The sequence below is a fragment of the Erpetoichthys calabaricus genome, chromosome 5 (assembly GCF_900747795.2).
Source record: "Erpetoichthys calabaricus chromosome 5, fErpCal1.3, whole genome shotgun sequence".
Classification (NCBI taxonomy): domain Eukaryota; kingdom Metazoa; phylum Chordata; class Cladistia; order Polypteriformes; family Polypteridae; genus Erpetoichthys; species Erpetoichthys calabaricus.
The window spans coordinates 30736418-30761919 of record NC_041398.2 but is presented as its reverse complement, the minus strand read 5'-3'; the positions used below and the strand labels follow the sequence as shown (position 1 = coordinate 30761919).

The 25502-nt window shown below is 41.8% G+C and overlaps 1 protein-coding gene across 1 annotated transcript in view; it reads left to right on the top strand.

Annotated features, from left to right (window-relative positions):
• The window catches only part of pik3c3 (phosphatidylinositol 3-kinase, catalytic subunit type 3), a 93609-nt gene extending 82358 nt beyond the window's left edge, over positions 1-11251 (top strand). Inside the window, exons 23-25 of the mRNA XM_051927398.1 lie at positions 826-916; positions 1632-1757; positions 10916-11251. Coding sequence (XP_051783358.1) covers positions 826-916; positions 1632-1757; positions 10916-10930 — 232 coding nt within the window. The 3' untranslated portion in view covers positions 10931-11251. The remainder of the gene's footprint in view (positions 1-825; positions 917-1631; positions 1758-10915) is intronic.
• The last annotated feature ends 14251 nt before the right edge of the window (positions 11252-25502 follow it).

The window sequence follows — 25502 nt, the reverse complement described above, 5'->3', positions numbered from 1 at the left end:
GTGGAGGAGTATTGCTTACTTGTGATGAGCTGGTAGGGTGTTCCTCTGATGCACATGTGTGGCACATTATGCTGTAAATAACCAAAACAATCAAATGGTCTCATTATCTGCAAATTGTATTGTTTTAATATTTCTAAGACACTGTCATTTATCAGCAAAGTATCATAGTGACTAGTTATCCATCATGGTCTGTTGTAGCCAACAATTTTAATTTGGTACTTCAACATTGATTGTAACTTTTAAAATTTTATGTTTAAGGAATATAAACTACAGATAGCCATTGACCCTCTATAAATGACAGCAGTATATTGACAGATGCAATCTTTACATCATTTGAGCTGGAGTCTGGTGTCCATGACCACCATTCCAGCTACCACAAACATTTTTAGATTCAGTTTTTAATGACATGATATTGTAAAATCTTTAATTAAAAAACATGTACACTATGTACTGTACTAATGCATCAAATTACATTCTGCTATGTCTTGTTATTTTTAGATCTGACTCATTTTTGCAAAATATTTAATGAGTAAAAAGGTAATATGTCAATATATGAAGTAAATAAATGCAAGTGTTCCAACTTTCAAAACAGTTGTCTCCAAACACATTTCTGACTTCTTTTTAGCCTCGTGATGGCCTACCTGTGTTACTCGAATGAGTGGTGGTAGGTAATAGGGATAGCATGTGTACCTGCACTGCCAGTACTAAGGTGTTAGATATCTAGTGTGATTAATTTGATTATTTGAAAAACACTCACTTTTAGTAGTGTTAAAGTTTTGTTGAGAACTGTCACTTTTTCATACATGTTTTTTTTTTCCTCTTTAGATATTCCAACCTAATCTTGAACCTCTTCTCCTTGATGGTAGATGCCAACATCCCAGATATTGCTCTGGAGCCTGACAAAACTGTAAAAAAGGCAAGAGTCATTGGCACTGTGTGTTCGATCCAAAAATGAAGAACTTGGTACTAAACCCTGCCATCCTAACATTCCTAATATCATTCAAAAAAATATTTTTTGTGTCTGGTTTACCTTTGTTTTAGGTTACATGTTGCTTTTGAGCTCAACTGTGTGATTAGTACTTGTTAGCACACTTGTCTCACAGCACCAAGAGGTTTGGTTCAACTTTCAGCCCATCATTGTCTATGCAGTTTGCTTGTGTAGATTTTTCTCCATGTCCTTCAGATTAATTTTAAACTCTTGACTGCCCGGGAATGACTGAGTGTGGTTGTGTGTGAATTTGTATGAATTTCTCTTACAGTGGACTGCTGCCCTGGCCAGGATTTGGTGTAGCCTTCCACCTTATACTGCTGATGTAGGCTCCAGCCCCAGCAATCCTGTAACTAAATTATTTGGCTTTAAAAATGGATGAATGAATGTCGCTGTGTGTTACTTCTGTATTTTACATTATTAGCACAGCATGTCATTTATTAAAGACTATTACTTATTTCAATAATGTTTGCAGTATAGATGTTTTCAGGCCCATTATACTGTGGGCAATGCAGCTCATGCAAAACAGTCTGGATCTCTGGCTTGGTGTTTAGCTAGACTAACATTTGAGTGCAACATCATCTGTCTACATGGGAAATGAGACACAACAGCATTCAAATGAACTGTGTTCTCTCCTTTTCAGGTACAGGATAAATTCCGACTGGACCTTTCAGATGAAGAAGCAGTGCATTACATGCAGAGTTTGATCGATGAAAGTGTTGGAGCGCTCTTTGCAGCTGTCGTTGAGCAGATACATAAATTTGCACAGGTCAGTAAGCGTGAGGTAACAGATTGTGATTGGTGAAAGCTGAAAATTGGTGCCTTTCAGTCTAACTAGGTCATTTGTGACTGTAACTGATGAGGTTAGTGGGCTATCGCCAGCCACTGAGGCTTTCATCTTTTGTAACAATTTTCATTTAGTAATTTTTTTTTTTTTTTTTTGTATATAGATTCAGTCTGATCACTGCCTGCATTTACATATTCTTCCCATGTCCTAAAGAATTGCAATTCTAAAGTGACCCAGCTTTAGAAAGAGTGCTGTGTAATGGACTGGCACTCCTTTCGAGGACTTCATCCCCATGTTCCTGTACTGGATATCAAGTACAGATAATGAATTTGGCTAATGAATTTCACTCTTTTTTAACATTTTATTGAATTTATTAAAATCAAACAACATTCCATACAAGCAAGTCAAATTTTACAAGGCTAGGTTCAAATCAAGTCAACCCCCACCCATGTGAATTTCACTGTTGATTATTTTGCTTGTCAAACTGCTTAATAGCGTGAAATAATATTTTCTAAGGAAAAGAAGCAAATTCATATACACTGTATTGCCAAAAGTATTGGGACACCCCTCCAAATCATTGAATTCAGGTGTTCTAATCATTTTTTTGGCCACAGGATATATAAAATGTAGCACCTAGGCATGCAGACGGCTTTCTACAAACATTTGTGAAAGAATGGGTTGCTCTCAGGAGCTCAGTGAATTCAAGCCTGGTACCATGATAGGATGTCACCTGTGCAATAAGTCCATTCGTGAAATTTCCTTGTTTCTAAATATTCCACAGTCAACTGTTAGTGGTATTATAACAAAGCGAAAGCAATTGGGAGCAGCAACTCAGCCACAAAGTGGTAGTCCAGTAAAATCACAGAGTGGGGACAGCCCATGTTGAGGAGCACAACAAGTCGCCAACTTTCTGCAGAGTCAATAGCTACTTGTCTCCAAAAGCTCATGAACAGTGCGTAGAGAGCTTCATGGCATGGGTTTCCATGACCGAGCAGCTGCATCCAAGCCTTACATCACCAAGTGCAATGCAAAGCATCGGATGCAGTGGTGTAAAGTACACCGTCACTGGACTCTAGACCAGTAGAATGGTACTTGCCTGACTGCATTCTGCCAATTGTAAAGTTTGGTGGATTATGGTGTGGGGTTGATTTTCAGGGGTTGGGCTTGGCCCCTTAGTTCCAGTGAAAAGAACTCTTAAAGCTTCAATATACGAAGCCATTTTGAACTTTGTGGGAACAGTTTGGGGATGGCCCCTTCCTGTTCCAACATGATTGTGCACCAGTGCACAAAGCAAGGTATATTAAGAAATGGACAAGAGGGTTTGGTGTGGAGGAACTTGACTGGCCTGTACAGAGCCCTGACCTCAACCCAATAGAACACCTTTGGGATGAATTAGAGCGGAGACTACGAGCGAGCCTGGCCTTCTCGTCTAACATCAGTGCCTACCTCACAAATGCTCTCCTGGAAGAATGGTCCAAAATTCCCATAAACACACTCCTAAACCTTGTGGAAAGCCTTCCCAGAAGAGTTGAAGCTGTTATAGCTGCAAAGGGTGGGACAACTTCATATTAAAGTCTATGCATTAAGAATGGGATATCATTAAAGTTCATGTGTGTGTAAAGGCAGGCGTCCCAGTACTTTTGGCAATATAGTATACATGTTATCTTCATTATTGTATATCACTGGGCTGCTTTCAGTGAGTCAGTTTTATAAATAGGTCATAGGTAAGCATAATGATGATGACTTAAATAAAAAAGCAAACTTGTAAACATTTGAATTAGTATCTTTTCACTGTCCATTTTCTGAACTTTCCTAGTCTATTGCTTGAAAATGGGAAGGAGGTGTCTATCCTGGAAATCCTTGGGACCAAGAAGGTGCCAACACCCGTTAATCACACGCCGCCCTTGTGTGCCTCTTCACTCATTTATACTGGGCCATTTCAGAGTCACCAGCTGATGTAATCATTTGTATTAGGGATGAAAACCAGAGAACTAAGAGAAAAACCTGTGCAGACTCCATGCAGCCAGTCCCTGGAGATGAGGCAGCAGAGCTGTCCACTGCATCGCTATGGCCACCCCCTTTTCTTAGTATTTGAAATAAGCAAATTTAAAAAATGAATCGATAGATAACTTAGTCCATAGAGTCCAAACCTGAAGAGAGCATCCCAAAGGAGCTAAACAAAACCACTAGAGGTCACTCTTAGACTGTTTGTAAGTTACACTTTAAAGCTTATCAGACTTGTAGGCAAAGGCATAGGAATTCACAAAAAGTTAATTGTGAAGCTGCAAGCCAAAGAATTCTGGGGTAGTGTTAGTGGACTGAATTGCTAGGCTCACTCGTTTTATCAGCAAGGTAATTTGACTCCAGTTCTATTGAACTTACACATTTCAAGTTATGTCCAATTGCAAGTTTGAGTTTACATTTAAATTAGTATAGACATTCCTTACCAACATGCAATGACTTCAGCGGTCTAATGCAAGATCAGCAAGTTTTGCCAGTCAATGTTTATGATAAAGGGAATATTCATAGGTGTTTGTCTTTAGAATTCTCCAATATTTGTGTCCATCTATTGACTGTTATGTCATTTTCCCTTTCAATATTTTCACATAATAAGGTCATGTTTTAATTGTGTTTTCACAGTCCTATACAATCAGTTATATTAAGTAGCACCAACAATCCATGCTGCCTAATTATAAATGCTTATCAATATGTAATAAGACTTGATTGATTGAGCTGCAGAGGCACAGTTACATTTTTAATAGAAACCTGAGGTTTGTTGATTTTCTTTCAAAAGTTTAACCCATTACTAGGTAATGTACATTCTGTAATGTGGCCTCTATTTAGTATAGGATGACCGCAATGCCTCGGAATAATAAAATAAATCCCCGCCTTGTCCCGTTCCTTCCACAATTTTAGCAATATGTTGGAAGAAATCTAGTAAATTCTGTAATGTGATCTTTAGCAGAGAAGTAATGCACACCTATACATTAGCATATTAAAAGTACATATTAAAATTTTATTACATGGAATGGAGTGGAAGAATTATATCCTGTTGAAAAAATATTATCTATCTCTGTTTGTCCTGCAGTGAGGACACTAGAAAGTAACATTTGTTATAGATGTAAATCTTTTAATTGCATCTCACAATGCTAATAATTGTGCCATTTTTCATTTATAGTCAATGAAATGTTTTTCCTTTTTAACACATGTGGACATATCAAGATTTGATCTTCATTTAAGCAGTATCTTTAGTTAAAGCTGATATAACTGAAAGAAAAACAATGAAAATTGGACTTTAAAATTATTTATTCAATGAAAATGAACAGATATGCTATATCTAAGTGTAGAAAAAGTAAGTACACCCTTGGCTCAAATAGCTGGTATTGCCTCTTCTGGTAGAAACAACCTCCAGTATGCCTCTACAACTGTCTGTCAGTCTTGGCAAGTTTCTCCCATGCAGAATTGTTTCAGCTGGGTGATGTTTGATGGGTGTCTTGTATGCACAGCCCATTTCAAAACAGCATCTCGATGGGTTTGAGATCAGGGCTTTCACTAGCCTCTTCCAGAATACATATATAATATTGTGGAAGCTGCCTGGACACAGACAGGTAGACATGATATAATCACCCACAACATGTTTATTATGCAAATTAATATTTACACAGGTGCACACACAACCCCAAAACTCTCCCAAAGTCCAGGCCTCTGTACAATGCCTCTTTCTCTGGTCTGCCACCACTCCTCTCCTCCCGAGCTCTGTCTCTGTCCTACCCGGCTCGCCACTGAATGGAGGGAGGCGGCCCCTTTTATAATCACCCGGATGTGCTCCAGGTGCCTCCCTATAATTTTCTACCGGCACTCCTCATTGTGGCAGAAGTACCGGCTGCGCACCCAGAAGCACTCCGGGTGTCCCTGGTCGTCTTCCCCCCAGCACTTTCGGGTGTGGTGGAAGTGCTGAGGACCAGGGCTCTCCAGACATTGGGGCGGCCCCTGGCGGTGACCACGGGCCCCTATAGGGTTGAGCTTCCAAGCTCAGTTCCCATGGTACCCAAAGCCACCAGAGCATTCACCCCCACGTGGTCTGGAACAGGCATAAGCCCTCCTCCGTCCTCCTGGACATCCTGGCAGTCTGTCGCTGAAGCTGCTCCTCTGTCTGTAGATGATACTGTTCAGTGGATGCAGTGGATTCTCTGTGATTGACAGGAGCTTGCTCAGCACCCGTTGCTCTGCCACAGATGTCAAACTGTCCAGCTCCGTGCCTACAATAGAGCCTGCCTTCCTCACCAGGTGTGAGGTGTCCCTCTTCTTTATGCTGCCTCCCCAGCACACCACCGCGTAGAAGAGGGCGCTCGCCACAACAGTCTGATAAAACATCTGTAGCATCTTATTGCATATGTTGAAGGACTCCAGCCTTCTAAGAAAGTATAATTGGCTCTGTCCTTTCTTGCACAGAGCATCAGTATTGGCAGTCCAGTCCAATTTATCATCCAGCTGCACTCCCAGGTATTTATAGTCTCCACCCTTTGTCTATATATATATATATATATAATATATATATATATATGTAATATACTGTATTCACTGTGCGTCACTTTTTCCACATTTTGTTATGTTTCAGCCTTATTCCAAAATGGATTAAATTCATTTTTTTCCTCAGAATTCTACACACAACACCCCATAATGACAACGTGAAAAAAGTTTACTTGAGATTTTTGCAAATGTATTAAAAATAAAAAAATTGAGAAAGCACATGTACATAAGTATTCACAGCCTTTGCTATGAAGCTCAAAATTGAGCTCAGGTGCATCCTGTTTCTCCTGATCATTCTTGAGATGTTCCTGCAGCTTAATTGGAGTCCACCTGTGGTCAATTCAGTTGATTGGACACGATTTGGAAAGGCACACACCTGTCTATATAAGGTCCCACAGTTGAAAGTTCATGTCAGAGCACAAACCAAGCATGAAGTCAAAGGAATTGTCTGTAGACCTCCGAGACAGGATTGTCTCGAGGCACAAATCTGGGGAAGGTTACAGAAAAATTCTGCTGCTTTGAAGGTCCCAATGAGCACAGTGGCCTCCCATCATCCGAAAGTGGAAGAAGTTCGAAACCACCAGGACTCTTCCTAGAGCTGGCCGGCCATCTAAACTGAGTGATCGGGGGAGAAGGGCCTTAGTTAGGGAGGTGACCAAGAATCCGATGGTCACTCTGTCAGAGCTCCAGATGTCCTCTGTGGATAGAGGATAACCTTCCAGAAGGACAACCATCTCTGCAGCAATCCACCAATCAGGCCTGTATGTTAGAGTGGCCAGACGGAAGCCACTCCTTAGTAAAAGGCACATGGCAGCCCGCCTGAAGTTTGCCAAAAGGCACCTGAAGGACTCTCAGACCATGAGAAAGAAAATTCTCTGGTCTGATGAGACAAAGATTGAACTCTTTGGTGTGAATACCAGGCATCACGTTTGGAGGAAACCAGGCACCGCTCATCACCAGGCCAATACCATCCCTACAGTGAAGCATGGTGGTGGCAGCATCATGCTGTGGGGATGTTTTTCAGCGGCAGGGACTGGGAGACTAGTCAGGATAAAGGGAAAGATGACTACAGCAATGTACAGAGACATCCTGGATGAAAACCTGCTCCAGAGCGCTCTTGACCTCAGACTGGGGCGACAGTTCATCTTTCAGCAGGACGATGACCCTAAGCACACAGCCAAGATATCAAAGGAGTGGCTTCAGGACAACTCTGTGAATGTCCTTGAGTGGCCCAGCCAGAGCCCAGACTTGAATCCGATTGAACATCTCTGGAGAGATCTTAAAATGGCTGTGCACCGACGCTTCCCATCCAACCTGATGGAGCTTGAGAGGTGCTGCAAAGAGGAATGGGCGGAACTGGCGAAGGATAGGTGTGCCAAGCTTGTGTCATCATATTCAAAAAGACTTGAGGCTGGAATTGCTGCCAAAGGTGCATCGACAAAGTATTGAGCAAAGGCTGTGTATACTTATGTACATGTGACTTCTCAGTTTTTTTTATTTTTAATAAATTTGCAAAAACCTCAAGTAAACTTTTTTCACGTTGTCGTTATGGCGTGTTGTGTGTAGAATTCTGAGGAAAAAATTAATTTAACCATTTTGGAATAAGGCTGTAACATAACAAAATGTGGAAAAAGTGATGCGCTGTGAATACTTTCCGGATGCACTGTATATATGTATGTATATATATGTATGTATATATATATATATATATATATATATATAATGTAGCTATTCCTTAGTGAATTTACTGATATGCTTAGGGTCATTGTAATGTTGCAAGGTGCAGTTTTGGTTGAAATTCAATCTTCTGACAGATTATGCTCAACTGCCCTCTGGTATAATAAAGAACTCATTGTGAATACTGTGATGATTAGCTGTTCAGGCCCTGATACAGCAAAGCATCCCCAAACCGTAACATTTTCACCATCATGCTTTGCAGGTGGTATCAGGCTCTTCTGGTCAAATTCTGTCCTTGGTTTTCACAAAACGTGTCTTCTGATTCAATGGTCAAATAACTCTTATCTTTGTATCATCTGTCCAGTGCACATTGTTCCAGATGTGCTGGTGTTTGCCTAGGTGTTAGACAAACTTTATTTTTGCCATAATACTGTTTCTGGGTTCCTCCTGGCACACCTCCCACGCAGATCTATATTGTGTGCCCTCTTTGTAATGCTATACTCCTGCACTTTGACATCAACAGTGGCAAGGGGTACCTGTAGGTCCCATGCTTCTGGGGCTATTAGAGATTTCTTTTACCATCGGCTGAACTTGCTGGGTTGGCCGGGCCTGAACAACTTGGTTAATTGTTTGAAGTCGTCTCCACTTGTAAATTTTCTCCTCTCCTGGTCAGTGGAATTGGTCATTTCCAATTGTTTGGAGACCTTTTTAAATCTCTACACAGACTTAAAGGCATCTATAAGCATCTTTCTAAAGGCCTTAGAGAGCTCTTTCAATCTAGGCATGGTGATAACACACACTTTAACAAAAAAGACCAAACCAAATTAAATGTCTGAGGTTTAAATAAGACCATTTCATACAAAGATCCTCTCTAATGATGTTCTGATCATTTGTGGCTGATCTGGTGTGGCGGATTCTAATTTTTGGTAATTGGGGTAGTGATAAATGTAATGATGTGTTTACTTTTTCCACATGCATAATTTGCATTTTTGTTTATTTAAACTGTACAATGGACTACAAATGTAAATATGGTATGATGTCTATTAAAATGCCTTTATCTATAGGCACTATTTATATGGAGTTCAAATTGTGATATATCCACATATGTTTGAAAAGAACAAACATGTTATTTGTTGCACTTACTTTGTCACATGCATGCGTTTGTGTGGGTGTGTACATGTCCCTGATAGAGTGACAAGATTTTCATTATTTTTAATCCAAGGACAAAAAGGTTTTAACTGAAGCTTCAATTTGATGGTCCTGAGGCCCAAAAAAATCAAGCTTCACTGAAAATTTAAGCTGAAAAAAAAATCAAAGAATTGTAATGAAGATTACAAGAAGAATTACAGTATGTATATATGTGTATAAATACTGTATATATGTACACACACGTAAAACACACAAATGTGTGTGTGTGTGTGTGTATATGTGTATATATATATATATATATATATATATATACAGTGAAATACGTTTAACGCGAAAACGCTTAAGATGAAATATCGGTTAACACGAAATAATACAACGGTCCCGACAAACTACTATGTATTTTCATGCATTTTTTTCTCTTAACACGAAACGAAAATCGCTTAACACGAAAAGATTTCCCTTCTGGGAAAGAACAAAATACGGAAAACACCAGCCGCGCAGGCGAGATTTAAGAGGGGTGTGAAATGAAAGAGAGGTGGTTTCACATGTTTCGTAGAAAGGAGGCAAACTTGGCTTTGAAATACCCTCGGAATAGCCTGTGACACGAGCCAGTTTTGTTTATCTAAGCTACTTTCACCCTCCACCCCTACAAACGCCACACAAAAATATCTCATCTCTCATCAGTTAGCTTTGGAATTCGGTGACGAGTACATCGCAGTGTGAGTAAAAATCAGTGAGTTTGGTTCACGGTTTTTTTTTCTATTTTAGAAGAATTTTTTTTACGAGCACAATGGCAAAGAGCTCAGGGGGAAAGCAAACTGCTATTTCGCTTAAAATGAAGATGGAGCTTCTTAAGGCTGTTGATCAAAAATAGAAGACGAAAACGGAAATCTGTAAAGATTTTCATATTGCTATCTCTACATTATCAACAATACAGTAATTAAAAAAAAAAAGAGAGCAAATTACGGAAATGTTTGAACGGAGTAAGTTTGAGCCAGAGCGAAAATGGATGAGAACGGCCAAGCACGAGGATTTAGAGACGGCTTTACTTGTTTGGTTCAAACAAGCGAGATCTCAGAATGCTCCCATTTTTATTAAATACATGCATATATACATATCTATGTAAATAAAATGTACTCTAATAAACTTAATTTTGTTGAATATACTGCATCTTTTTTTTTTTTGTAATATCCTTTAACACAAAATTCTTTTAACATGAAAAAATATTTCAGTCCCCTCAGTTTCGTGTTAAACGATTTTCACTGTGTATATATATATATATATATATATATATATATATATATATATATATATATATATATATATATATATATATATATATATATATATATAAATAAAGAAATGTGAGGTGAATACACACACAACATATAATAGCTGAAAATCTTTCATTTTTTTAGATCAGTGTTTGTGTTATCTATGAATGTAAAAGAGACTTTGCCTGTCAGTAGCATGCTCAGTGAAGTTATTATCACATGATGCCATGAGCACCAAAGCACAAAGATGTAAATAAAGTAGATAAAAGGGGAAAAACCCTCAACCTCCCCCAGAGTAGACATGGGAAGTATCCTTATGTGAAGATGCCTTGTCTCATTGAACTTTGCGCCTCTCATTTACTTAGTGATCACTTTCCTCTAACTGATGGGTTGAATGGTCTTGTTGTTGGCAGATGGCCTTCTGTTGTTTTAATTACTTTGCTAAATGACACCTTCTCTGCCTGCGCTATCTGACTGTTTAACTAACACTTTTCCTCTTCTCCCTTCCAGTACTGGCGGAGGTAGGCCCATTGAGGACAAATGCACAACTTGCACTAATTCTCCAATGATCGGGGCAGCAGCACATCGTCAGCAGTTTGAGAAGAGGACCTCACCAGAGCGGGAGCCCGGTCTTCCGAAGCAATGGATTAAACCGCCTCCATCGTCTTCTCCTGAGTAGATAAAGTGAAGGAGCAAGGGGGTGCACACCAGGCCCAAACCACTGGGGTCAATTGCTGAGAACTTTTTTTCATAGCATCTAAAGTGTTCCCTCATGTTGCCATTTTTATGTAATAAAATATTTGATAGTCTGTTCCAGACACATTATATAAACCAAGCCAAACTCAACGTGTTGACTTGTCCTTCTGGGCCTGTTTGAGTTCTAGGTAGGTATATATGCTCGATTTACACTTGGGGCAAATTTGTTTGCAGCAGTGTTGTACAAACATTAATAGAGTGTTCCACTAAAGCAATGATGTGAATCAAGAAGAAAGGAAATGAGATCTAATCAGACACACAAGACTCACCATTTGAAAAACAATTCTGCAATCTCTGGATTTTTAGAGAAAATAAAATTCTTAATATTTTCTGACAATCTCAAAAATCGTGTTAGAGAGTTTTAGTCAAGGGTGGCCTTAAACTTTCAGTTTAGTATTGGTGAGCTTTATATATTCTGGTTGAACATGGGAGGCACAGCAGATCTCCTACACCTACCTTGGGTAAAGCAAGAAGCATCGCAGGAATGGTCACCTTGTGTTGTAATAAGTGTTGTATGTATTTACAGTTTGTGCTGAACATATAGGTTCAAGGAAGACATTACAGATCTTACACTGGCATCCTTGATTATAAACCTGCAACTCCCAAGGACAACCTGGGCAGTGTTGACAGCAGTAGGAAGCTAGAAAGTTGTTTTAGACAAAGTTGACGGGAGATCCTGTTGAACCAGGTGAGTCTTTAATTTGGCTTGTATACTTCAGCTGATGGCTGTTGTCTTAGCTGACCATCTGTTGAACATCTGGCTTCTGAGATGCATTTGTGCTGATTGGTTCTGTTTATGCCATAAGGTTTGACGTCGGTCCCAGCCATCCACTTGTGTGGCAATTGGGTTGCCTGTGTGTTGCCATGAAGCCGATGCAAGCCAAAAGCTTCACTGTTCATCATCAGAAGTAATGTGTCTGTCAGTGTGGAAGCCCAGCTACTGGCTGGCAGACCTATCTAAGAAATTAAAAGAAATGCATTAATGGGTTGGGTGTTAGACCTTAAAAAAGGTTTCTATTAATGTAACTTTCCTGCACTCCAGCTTTGATTTGAAACATTAGTACTAGGGTGTTGTACCGTGTTAGCCATTATGAATGTAGAGAAAAGCCAAGCAAAATGACACCTTTTATTGGCTAACTAAAAAGATTACAATATGCAAGCTTTCGAGGCAACTCAGGCCCCTTCTTCAGGCAAGATGTAATTACATCTTGCCTGAAGAAGGGGCCTGAGTTGCCTCGAAAGCTTGCATATTGTAATCTTTTTAGTTAACCAATAAAAGGTGTCATTTTGCTTGGCTTTGAAACATTAGTATGTGTCAGCAAGCGAATGCAACTTCATTCTTGTGTGTGTGTGTGTGTATTTAAAATGTGTGCATAGATAGAACTTTATTTATCCTCAGGAGGAAGTTTGGCTTTTTAAAGAATAAGCAAGTTTATATATACACACACACACAATGCTCTGAATGCACCCCAGAATGACTAAAAGGCAAGAAAATTTATCAAAGAAAAACCTCTGACTTGGCAGACCCAATGAGGGCGTTATACAGATGTATTGCTGTTGGTGTAAAGGAGCTCCATAGCTTTTCTTTGACACACTTCTGATGAATGAGTCGTTGGCTGAAAAGTCCTCTGTGTTGGTGTGTCAGAGAGAGGATATGCAGCAGTGTTCATAATGGCACTCCATTTTGTTTTAATTCTCTCCTTTGCTACTACGGCATGTGTGTGTACAGTACTTTTAAAAAGCATTCACAGACTGGAGAATTTTTGTTTTATTGTTTTACAACATTTAATCACTGGATTTCATTTAACTTTTTTTGAAACTGATCATCCGCCAAAGACTCTTGTATGTTCAAGTTAAAATAAATCTCCACAAATGAATCAAAATTTGTTAGTAAACACAAAATAATTGACTGCCCAAATGTTCATCCCATTCGAGTCAGTATTTGGAAGCTGTGCCTTTGTCAGCCAAGACAGCTGTGAGACTCCATAAACAGATCTCACTCTGCCAGGTTTGCACATCTGGAAACTTCCATTTTCTTCCTTGCTAAACTGTTCAAGCTTTATTAGGTTGCATGGAGATTGTGAGTGAAAGGCCTTTTGCAAGTCAGTTGGATTGAGTTCTGGACTCAGACGCGGCCTCTCCAAGATATTATTGTTTTAAGCCATTCCTATCTAACTTCTTAGGTTTTATGCTTGAGATTGTTGTCTTGCTGTAATTAATCTTCACCCAACGTGCAATCTTCAGTCTTTCCTCCCGGATATCGCTGGATTTTTCTGCATTTATTTTCTATCTACCTTCCCAAGTCTCTCACAGAGAAGCTGAGGGGCATAATGCTGCCAGTGCCATGCTTCCTGGTAGAGGTGGTGTGTTTTTGATAATATGCCATTCTGACTTGTCCCAAACATAGTGTTCAGTTGCAAGACCAAAAAAGCTCAGTTTTGGTCTCATTAGACCAACGATCCTCGTTCCAGCGGGCAAACCTGTGTTTGCTCTCTCCCATAAAGCTGGGACTGTTGAAGCTGCCAGGCTGCTGTTGCTGTCTGCACGGTCTCTCCAGTCTCAGCCACTGGAGCTTGTAACTTCTTCAAAGTTACCAGAAGTCTTTTGGCAGCCCTCATCACTAGAACCCCCTTACATGGTTTTTGAGGACAGCTTGCTGTAGAGAGATTTTGAGCGTTTTGTCATATACTTTAAATTTTTTAATGATTGGTTAATTTTATCATGAGAAAGTCCCAGTCAAAATTAAAGCAGGTAATCTGCCCTTCATAATATTTATGACGTGAAAGAATGCATTGGACAGAACAGATCACCTCATACTAACACCATAGTGTCTAAAAATGTGAGCTATGAAATAGTGTTGCAGGTTTTGAAAACTTGACTGCCTGCCATTTTGGAGGGCATTATGGCTCAAAGTTCACAAGTCTTAACTCTTCTGCAAAAGGTTTTGTACGTGAATACCGTGAAAAATGTTAAATGACTTGGAAATTTTCTTGTATCCATCCCAACTAGCACTTGTCAATAACCCTGTCACAGGGCCATTCAGTGTGTTCCTTTGTTTTAATACTCTAGTTTTTGGCAGGAAACTGTTGGATCAGTAGCGGCCTCTTCAAGATACAGTCAGGATTTATACTACAATCAACCTTGAGTGGACAAGGTTGATCTCCATGACTTCTAGAACCAGCTGGCTACATCAGTGATGGTACAGGAATGGCAAAGTAAGGCAAGTGACTATTTTGTGTTTAATAATCATGATAACTTTAGACCAATTTGTAGTGATTTAGTTTCACTTTGACATACAAGCGTCTTTTTTTTTTTTTTTTTCCTGTTGGTCAGTGTCGGTGCGGGATTCCCCCCTCAAGGTTACTAGATATCATGGCCGGTCTGTATACTGATACTGTGAATGTTGTACCGAGTGGAGTCAGAACCTCTGCGTTATTCCCAGTTGATTTTGAGGTTTGTCAGGGGTGTGTTTCTGCTTCTACTCTCTTCAGTGCTTGCATGGACTGGATGTTGGGCAGGGTCGTGGGGTCCAGCGGCTGTGGAGCATCTGTTGGTGAAGAAAGATTCACTGATCTTGACTTTGCAAACAATGTTGTGATCTTCATGGAGTCAATGGAGGCTCTGATCAGGGCTCTCGAGAGATTGAGTGAGGAGTCTGAGGGTCTGGGCTTGCAAGTGTCCTGATAAGAAACAAATTACAGGCCTTTAATGACCTCTTGGGCACAGCCATCAGAAGTGTATCTGTCTGCGGAGAGAGTATCGAGCTTGTCAAGAGGTTTACTTAACTCAGCAGTGACATTCATGTCTCGGGTGACTCTTCCTATGAAGTCAGTAGACGGATTGGGAGAACATGGGGGGTCATGAGGTCGCTGGAAAGGAGTGTGTGGCGCTCCTGATATCGATGAATAAGGGTGAAGATCCAAGTCTTTAAGGTCCTGGTGCTTCCTGTTTTGCTATATGGTTATGAGACATGGATGCTATCCAGTGACTGGACTCCTTCGGTACTGTGTCTCTCCAGAGAATCCGCTGGTTTGACTTTGTGTTGCTCACGGAGTCCTAAATTAGGCACAATACCTGCATTGTGAGGGAGAGTCAGTTACGGCAGTACGGCCATGTGTCGCAATTCCCTGAAGGTGATCCAGCTCACAGGATCTTTATTGTTGAGGACCTAAGCAGCTTAACCAGGACAAGGGGATGCTCACGTAACACACCTGGCTGTGGCAGATAGATGATCTTTTCATGGAGGATGGGACTGAACCCTAACCCTCAATGAACCCTGAACCATTAATGGCGTGTCTGCCTCAGGGGTTTGCCAACCAGAATCCCGAGGTGTTTCAATGTGTGGTGGGTGCAACAATGCCCTGTACCAGTGCATGCTCCCCGACCTGACCTGACCTGACAGTGACAAACATGTTTTAAGTATAAACCCACTGTGATTCAGTGCTGCAAAACAATAAAACATGAACAAGTGCTGCACTTTCATAGGCACTGTATAGTACATGTAGACCTATACTAGTGTCAAAAGTTTGGAATCACCCAGAAATGTACATGTTTTTGATAGAAATTGAAACTTGTTTTTTTTTAATCAAGACACTTTTAGGTTAAAATACAACTAAGACAATACTAGTGTTGTTTATGGCTATTACTGCTTTAATTTATTATTCACATTCGACCGCAAAGCCCCATTTTTAGCAGCATTTCCTTCAGTGTCCTAATGGTCAACTCGCTTAGGCTTAAACATTACTAATTAGGGATAAGCTAACTGGTTATTAGAGAAACCTTTGGAATTGCATTAGCACCACTGAAACCTGTCATTATGTTCACTTGGGTGGTAAGAAAGTTCACTTCTGGTTTCAAAACTGGCCAGAATGAAACAGCTTTCTCAAGAAAAATGTCCCGTTTATTTATTTATTTATTTTTTTGCAAAATAAAGTTAATTCCATTTGAACCCTTATATTAACTTTAGTGAAATAAAAAAATATAAATAATAAAAATATACAAAAATTTTGCTTTTTTTTTCTTTACAAACAAGAAAAAATAGGTAAAGGTTATTTTATCACGGACTACATGGAAGCAGTGCGACACCACATTTCGCTAATCTTAATTAGGTTTGTGACGAAGGACATGAGGTTCAAATTGCGTCTCTAATCTTAACATTTATGTATTTATTTATTTATTTATTTATGTATTGGTAGTAAATATGTTTTACTAAGGTTGCTTTTTTTATACTCACTGGCCATTTTATTAGGTACACCAATCCACCTTGTTAACTCACACATCTAATCATATGGCAGCAACTCCATGCATTTTGGCCTGTAGACATTATGAAGATGATCTGCTGAAGTTCAAACTGAGCATCAGAATGGGGAAGAAAGCTGATTGAATTGACTTTGAACATAGCATGGCTGTTGGTGCCAAACAGGCTGGTCTGAGAATTTCAGAAACTGCTGATCGACTCAGATTTTCACGCACAACCTTCTCTAGGGTTGACAGAGAATGGTCCGAAAAAGGGAAAATATCCAGTGAGTGGCACTTCTCTGAGGAAAAATGCCTTGTTGATACCAGAGGTCAGAGGAGAATCGCCAGACTGGTTTGAGCTGACAGAAAGGAAGCAGTAACTCAAATAGCCACTTGTTACAACCGAGGTCTGCAGAAGAGCATCTCTGAATACACAACACGTCAAATTTAGAAGCAGGTGGGCTACAGCAGACCACATCGGGTGCCACTCCTGTCAACTAAGAACAGGCAACAAATCACACAGGCTCACCAAAACTGGACAACAGAAGATTGGAAAAATGCGGTCTGGTCTGATGAGTCTCGATTTCTGCTGTGACATTCAGATGGCAGGGTCACAATATGAATGCATGGCTCCATCCTGCCTTATATCAACAGGTCAGGCTGGTGGTGATGGTGTATTGGTGTGGTGGATATTTTTTGACACACTTTGAGCCCCTTAGTACAAACTGAGCATTGTTTAAATGCCACAGCCTACCAGAGTCTTGTTGCTGACCATGTCCATTTTTTTTATGACTGCAGTGGTCCCATCTTCTGATAGCACATTATCTTTCTGGAAGTAGCCATGTCACAAAGCTCAAATCATCTCAAACTGGTTTCTTGAACATGACGATGAGTTCACTGACCTCAAATGGCCTGACGATGAGTTCACTGACCTCAAATGGCCTCCGTAGTCAACAGATCTCAATTCAGTAGAGCACCTTTGGGATGTGGTGGAACAGGAAATTTGGATCATGGATGTGTAGCTGACAAATCTGCAACAACTGCATGATACTATCATGTAAAAGTGGACCAAAATCAATTAATAATATTTCCAACACCTTCTTTAAGCTATGCTATGAAGAATTACAGAGCTTGTGTGGGAAAAAGGGGGTCCAACATGGTACTAGCAAGGTGTACCTAATAAAGTGGCTGGTGCATGTGTATATATACATGTATATAGTGATTTGACACTCGGCCCAAGTCACCTTGTACTGTATGTCCTATTCTTTAAAGTAAGACCACCACTTCCCCTAAAACACCCATTTCCTCTAACACACATAGGGTCCACATTATTGATTTTTAGAATCTGTAATTATTGTAAACATAGACTTGTGGAAAGCCAAAGTCTGCTGTGGCAGCATTGGGTTCAAACAGAGAAGCACCTTGAAGTGAGCGCCAATCCTGTGTAGGTTGCACTCCTATCCATAACCTGCCCTTGCCCAGGGCTGGCACTTTAATGTCACACACCAATCACATCTGCAAAACATTAAGCTGTGGGAGGGAAACCACATGAATGGAGGAAGAGCCCGAGTGACCAGGCTGGGGTTCTAATCCAGGAGTTGTGCCTACACATCACTTCTTTGATGGCGTTCTTGACCCACTTGATATACTGTGTGCCTCTTTTTCTGTATGCAGCTGAAGATCTATAATTAGGTCCACATAGAGCCCTCTTTTCCACCAAGAAGGTCTCACTTCTTCTACCTCACCTTTTCTTCATCTCCAGTTTGGTTGCCCTCCCCTTCAGAGCGAGTGCCTGTCACAGGGCATTGGGGAGTGTCACCCTCCTTATAAACGCCTCGACTCCATTCCTTCTCCCCATTGCTACCCTGTTTGATTAACCCTGGCCGATCCATCAAGATCTTCACACTCGGCCGTCTCTGAACAGTCCTTTCATTACAGTTGTACCTGTGCTTCTGTATGTTTAACATTGACCCTTACACCAACCCTCACAAAATCCCGACTGCTCATCTTTTCTTGTCACTTATCTTTTTAGCCTCCTTAGGGAAATGAAAGAGGCTGCCAGCACCATCGGAAGCTGATGAACTCGGCTCACTGCATCTTCTTGTTGATTTTACGGCTGACTTTGACGGATGGTCTTCGTCCTCAAGAGCGCCGAGACCACTTTAGCTTTGTGTCCCCGGCCTATTAGTGTCAGCAGCATTGGAAGACATGCAAGAACAGATGTTCATTGGGTGATACTGTGTTACCAGCAGTGCCAGTCGTTCCTTCTGGCATAAATGGCTTCACAGAGGGGCTGATATGTCATGTGTCAACAGCACAGTTGGCAGTGATGGAAATAAAATGATCAGCTTGTGCTGTAAGCGCTGGTCACTTTATGACTCCCCCTTTCTCACCTTCCTTCTGCCCATGGTGAACTGTTTACTTCAAGGTGTTCATATTTAAATTCTGTCACACTGCATTGTACTTGATGTCTAGCTCCTTGGCACACACACACACTGTAGGGGAGCCAAGGATGAACAGAGTTCCTGGAGGTGGGACTTGTAGTCCTATATTAAGAACACTCCACTGTATCCCTAACCTCACCTCTGAACTGCGTTAGTCTTGTGGGACGGTTCAAGTTTGAGTGAATCGGTGGCACAAAGCTTAGCACAAGGTTCCAATTCTACTTTGTCCTTGTGGAGTCTGCACCTTCTCCCAATACCTGGGTGGAGGTTCCACCGAAAATATACTGCTGAAAAAAATTAAAGGAACCCCTTTTAATGAGAGTACAGCATCAAGTCAATGAAAATTGTGGGCTATTGATCCGGTCAGTTAAGTAGCAGAGGGGGTTGTTCATCAGTTTCCGCTGCTTTGGTGCACTAGAGGGGCCACAATTTAACAGGTGGAGACCACTGACATTTTTTCCTCCTCATCTGTTTTGTCACTCATTTTGCATTTGGCTACAGTTAGTGTCACTACTGGTAACTTAAGACGATACCTGGACCCTACAGAGGTTGGTTGCACAGGCAGTCCAACTTCTCCAGGATGGCAGGCACATCAATACGTGCCATTGCCAGAAGGGTTGCTGTGTCTCTCAGTACAGTCTTAAGGGCATAGAGGAGATTCCAGGAAACAGGTAGTTACTCTGGGAGAACTGGACAGGGCATTAGAAGGTCCTTAACCCATCAGTAGGACCGGTATCTGCTCCTTTGGGCAAGGAGGAACAGGATGAGCACTGCCAGAGCCTACAAAATGACCTCCAGCAGGCAGGCCACTGGTGTGAATGTCTCTGACCAAACAATCAGAAACAGACTTCCTTTAGTGGGCCCTGTGCTCACTGCCCACCCGGCACCATGGAGCTCTATTGGCATTTGCCGTATAATATGAGAATTGGCAGGTCCACCATTGGCAGGCGCCCTGTGCTTTTCACAGATGAGAGCAGGTTCACCCTGAGCACATGTGACAGACGTGAAAGGCTCTGGAGAAGCCCTGGAGAACGTTATGCTGCCTGTAACATTATTCATCATGACCAGTTTGGTGGTGGGTCAGTGATGGTCTGGAGAGGCATATCCATGGAGGGACGCACAGACCTCTACAAGCTAGACGACGACACCTTGACTGCCATTAGGTATCGGGATGAAATTCTTGGACCCATTGTCAGACCCTATGCTGGTGCAGTGGCTCCTGGGTTCCTCCTGGTGCATGACAATGCCCGGCCTCATGTGGTGAGAGTATGCAGGCAGTTCCTGGACGATGAAGCATTTGAAACCATTGAGTGGCCCCCACGCTCACTCGCCTGACATAATCCAATAGAACACCTGTGGGTGGGACATTATGTTTCGGTTCATCCAACGCCTCAGACTGTGCAGGAGCTCAGTGATGCCCTGGTCCAGATCTGGGAGGAGATCCCCCAGGACACCATCTGTCGTCTCATTAGGAGCATGCCCCCGTCAATGTTGTCAGGCATGAATACAAGCACATGGGGTCCATACAAACTACTGAATACGATTTGGAGTTGCTGCAATTAAATTTTCTCAAAATGGACTTGCCTGCCTGCCCCATCATTTTTTCCCATTGATTTTCGGGGTGTCTTTGAATTTGGCCCTCTGTAGGTTGACAGTTTTCATTTCTATCATACGATGTGCTATCCTTTCGTTCCTAACACATTACCATATCAGTCCATAGCAGTAGAGATAGCCAGCAGGATTTTTTCCCATTGAGATCTGATTCGTTTAATTTTTTTGAGCAGTTTACTTCCAGTGATGTTTTTGATTAGCAACTCTAAAGTGAGTCGATGTGAGGCCACCATCACAGAGGGCATCAGCTTACCTGTCCGAGGGTATTACACAGTGCGATTGTTACAGTAGGAAGCCAGAAAAGCTGAAAACGAGAAAAATAAATAAATAAAGTCACAAAATGGCGAGAGGAGGAAGGTTGCGAGCGGAGGTTGAACACACTGACAGACAGACACGTTGCGGGGCACAAGGGGATCGGCAGGATAAGTCAGACCGGTGCACGCCGCTCCGCTCCGCTTCTCCTTCACGCGGCTCTCATCTGGCCGCTCCATCACTGCGCGCTGCTGACTCATCGGCTCCCCGACACGTTAATAGCTGAGCCATTAAAGCGGAGGCATTCATTCCAAGTCGGAGAAGGCGGTATGTTAAGTTAAAAGAGGTGTTCACGTAAATCAAGGGAAACTAGGTAATGATAAATAGCCATGTTCAAAATAATAATCATAAGCGCACTGGGTGCATTTAAATCGAGGCGATCAGGTAAAGCAGAAGGCACTTGCTGCTGTCGCTCTTCTCGAAAAGATTTTCAGGTAACAAGCCGTCCATTGGTACCCGAGCCTACCCAGGCAGACTTCGATCCGCTTTCGAAGGCAGTTAAGCCAGCATTTGGCTCGTGGGGATGTTATCGGGTGGAAGGCAAGTATTAATGAAGTAACACATGAAAAGCTCACGAGGTGAATGAGAATTCATTTGAATCAAATAAGCCATTAAGAGGAAGTCAAACAAGATAGACAAACACAGGGAGAAAATATAAACGGATCAAAGCTCAATTGTTCAGACTCGCTTAATCCATTAATGTCAATGCCATTAATGTCATGACGGCAGAGGCGTCTGGCAGAAAAAAAATCTAAGATGTATTAACAATTATTATAAAAAAAATAATAATAGTAATTAATAATTATTATTATAATTATTAAATCTCGGGTCCCTGGTCTGGACACGGACACTGCAGGCAAATTGCCTTCATAAACAAATTTAATCGCCATAATGTTAAATGACCAAAACAACATGCAAGCATTTAAAGTTATTTTTGGTAAGTACATGCTGAGGGCGGCACGGTGGCGCAGTGGGTAGCGCTGCTGCCTCGCAGTTGGGAGACCTGGGGACCTGGGTTCGCTTCCCGGGTCCTCCCTGCGTGGAGTTTGCATGTTCTCCCCGTGTCTGCGTGGGTTTCCTCCGGGCGCTCTGGTTTCCTCCCACAGTCCAAAGACATGCAGGTTAGGTGGATTGGTGATTCTAAATTGGCCCTAGTGTGTGCTTGGTGTGTGGGTGTATTTGTGTGTGTCCTGCGGTGGGTTGACACCCTGCCCAGGATTAGTTCCTGCCTTGTGCCCTGTGTTGGCTGGGATTGGCTCCAGCAGACCCCCGTGACCCTGTGTTCGGATTCAGCGGGTTGGAAAATGGATGGAAGTACATGATGATGATGATGATGATGTTTAACTTTTGCTTCTTCTTGCCTTTCCAGATCTCAACAAGAAATCAAAGCGATTTAGCCAAGCACCTTCCATCCATCCTTTATCCAACCCGCTATATCCTAACTACAGGGTCAGGGGGTCTGCTGGAGCCAATCCCAGTCAGCACAGGGCGCAAGGCAGGAAACAAACCCCGGGCAGGGCACCAGCCCACCGCAGGACACACACACACACACACCGAGCTCACACTAGGGACAATTTCGGATTGCCAATGCACCTAACCTGCATGTCTTTGGACTGTGGGAGGAAACCCACGCAGACACGGGGAGAACATGCAAACTCCATGCATGGAGCAACCGGGAAGCGAACCCAGGTCGTCAAGCACCTTACACTCTTAAAAATGAAGGTGCCATTGGGGATCCACTATTGGCTCCCAGAATCCCCCATTCACATGAATATTCCAGAAAGACCCTTTTATTTATTTAGATCTGTAACCAGGTCCATACAGTGAATAACCATGAATAGATAGTAACAGATTTGTGAAATGCAAATGTCTCCTGATTTTAAAAGGCTGCTTGCTGCACACAGTATTGTACAGTAGTGTACTACATAGGTAGCTTACCATACATTAAACATTTCAGTGTCTGTATACATAGTAGGACGTTTTTCAAAGCACAAAGAGCCAATATCTTATGCAAACAACCCATCTCAGAATGAAATGGTGCTTGTGTCAAGCAAGGGACCTACGAGGAACCCCACAACCCTGCAAAGAACCATAAAGTGTCTTTAAAGTACCAGGGTGAGTGCTGAGCCCACAAATGTGATCTTCTGCACTTCGTAAGCTGATGGTTGGCCTGGGAGCATCTTTAGGTTCTGATCAAATCCTTTCTTCAGTGTAACTAATGTTCCTGTTACAGGGGTGTCCAGCTCCGGTCCTGGTGGGCTGCAGGTTTTCATTCTAACCCTTTTCCTAATCAGTGACCATGCAGTTTTCACTGCTAATTAACTCCTTTTCCCTTTGTTTTAATAGCCCTGTTTTTAAGGATTCAGTCCTCTGAATTGATTTGTTTCTTCATTAAATGGCAGCCAAACAGAAATGAGATGTGAAACGAGCCGACAGATGACCAGCTAAATTGGAACATCAAACTCCAGTCAATTTCACTCCAACCAGTTTCTTAATGAGATGCCAGTTCTTGCTGTTAATTAAAGTCGTCATTGAATATCAGGACTTGTCGCTGCTCTCATTCTGCCACAGAAGACTGTTGATTTTCTGTTTATTCTAAGACCACCGTCAAGGTGTTTTGGTGACCTGAGCAGACCAATGTGACTGAGACCTTCACATTTCTTTATTTTCAGGTTAGCGGCTCATGTGGCAGTTTGTTTTGCGTCTCATTATTGTTTGGCTGCTAATTAAGGAAAAAGAAACAACAAAGGGGTCTAAGTCACGTCAATTAACACTAAGGCAAAACAAGTTAATCAGCAGCAAAAACGGCTTACTGATTAAGAAGATGGTTAGAATGAAAACCTGCAGCCACTGCAGCCCACCAGGTCCGGGGTTGGACACCAGTGTCCTATTATAACTGGCACAGCTCTCATTTTAGAGTTCCACGTCCTGCTGACCTCCCTTCCCAGGTCATTGAGCTTTTCAGTCTATTTTAACGTGACGCTCAAATCATCGAGAACAGTTGTATTGATCAACAGGCACATTCTTTTTTAACATGCAGCACGATGTCCGGACGATTAGCTAACATGGTTCTGTCGGTAATTATTGGGGTGTTCCATATGGTGATGGTATCGTTGACATTAACAACGCAGGCTTGTGTTCATAGTAATTTACCACTTGAACCCCCCAGTTGTCGCACGTAGCCCAGTGAGCACAGCTGGCCACTTTATGTGTACTCAGATGAGGCTGAGTGTTGTGGAGTCTGCCACTACAGGACTTTGGTGTTCTTATGCATGTCTAGTTGCATAATCTACATTTACTGTCTACTGGCTGTTTCTCTGATGGCACCTGGTGTTGAATGCCTGGCCCTGAGCCACAATGATCAAGGTCTCCGTCTCTCCTTTAAGACTGGAACTGCTTAGCCATTGCACAGATGCTTCTCCATCAACACACACACACACACACACACATACACACACACGGTCTTTTCAAGTTTCGACACAACTGTCCATACAATGGCTTGCTCTTGATCCGGTTATTTTTGTGTCTCACCTCGTATATATATTTTAGGGAGTTGTGTTTCCTCACGATATGGCGTGTCTTTAAAATGGCAGCTTTCTGTGTTTTTTTTGTATGTGGATTGGTGTTTATGTGATGTCTGTGGCTTTGGTGTAATGTATGTGGGATGACACCAATGCTGGACACAGCAATGAGCACAATGATTGCCTTGTCCTGCCCATTCCCCACAAGCCGCGTATTTCTTCTGTCACCTCTGTGTTTTGTCTTTTTGTGTGTTTTGTAAGTTGTGTGTGCATGTTTGGCACTGCAACACCAGTACTATCTCTTGCTTTGTTTTGTTTGTGTACCAGCATTATGTGTGGTCCATTATGGTGGATAGTTTTGTCTGCCACTATAGCTCTGTCACACTCTAGTTTATGTGTGACGTTTGTAAGCACTGTGGTGGCCTGTTTGTGTTATAGTGTCAGTTCTCGATGTCTGATGTGATGTGGTGTGTTGTGTCATTTCTTGATGCTTGTGGGCGTATCTGCATGTGCTGTCTGCAGTGTTAGCGTCCTTAAGAAAATATTTTCTGCAGTTTGTTGCGTTTATGAGTGCCTTCTTCTACGCGGTGGTGTGCTGGGGAGGCAGCATTAAGAGGAAAGACGCCTCACGCCTGGACAAACTGGTGAGGAAGGCAGGCTCTATTGTTGGCATGGAGCTGGACAGTTTAACATCTGTGGCAGAGCAAAGGGCGTTCAGCAGGCTCCTATCAATTATGGAGAATCCACTGCATCCACTAAACAGTATCATCTCCAGACAGAAGAGCAGCTTCAGCGACAGACTGCTGTCACTGTCCTGCTCCACAGACAGACTGAGGAGATCGTTCCTCCCCCAAACTATGCGACTCTTCAATTCCACCCGGGGGGGTAAACGTTAACATTATACAAAGTTATTGTCTTTTTTTTCACCTGCATTATTATCATTCTTTAATTTAATATTATTTATTGTATCAGTATGCTGCTGCTGGAAAATGTGAATTTCCCATTGGGATTAATAAAGTATCTATCTATCTATCTATCTATCTATCTATCTATCTATCTATCTATCTATCTATCTATCTATAACTTGTATGACCAGCATAAACTATTCAGTCCCACCAAACATAACACCGGCTGTTTCACGCAACCTTATCCACACAAGGTTTTATTGTTGTTAATTATTATTATTATTGTTATATATGTGCCTTTGAGACAAGC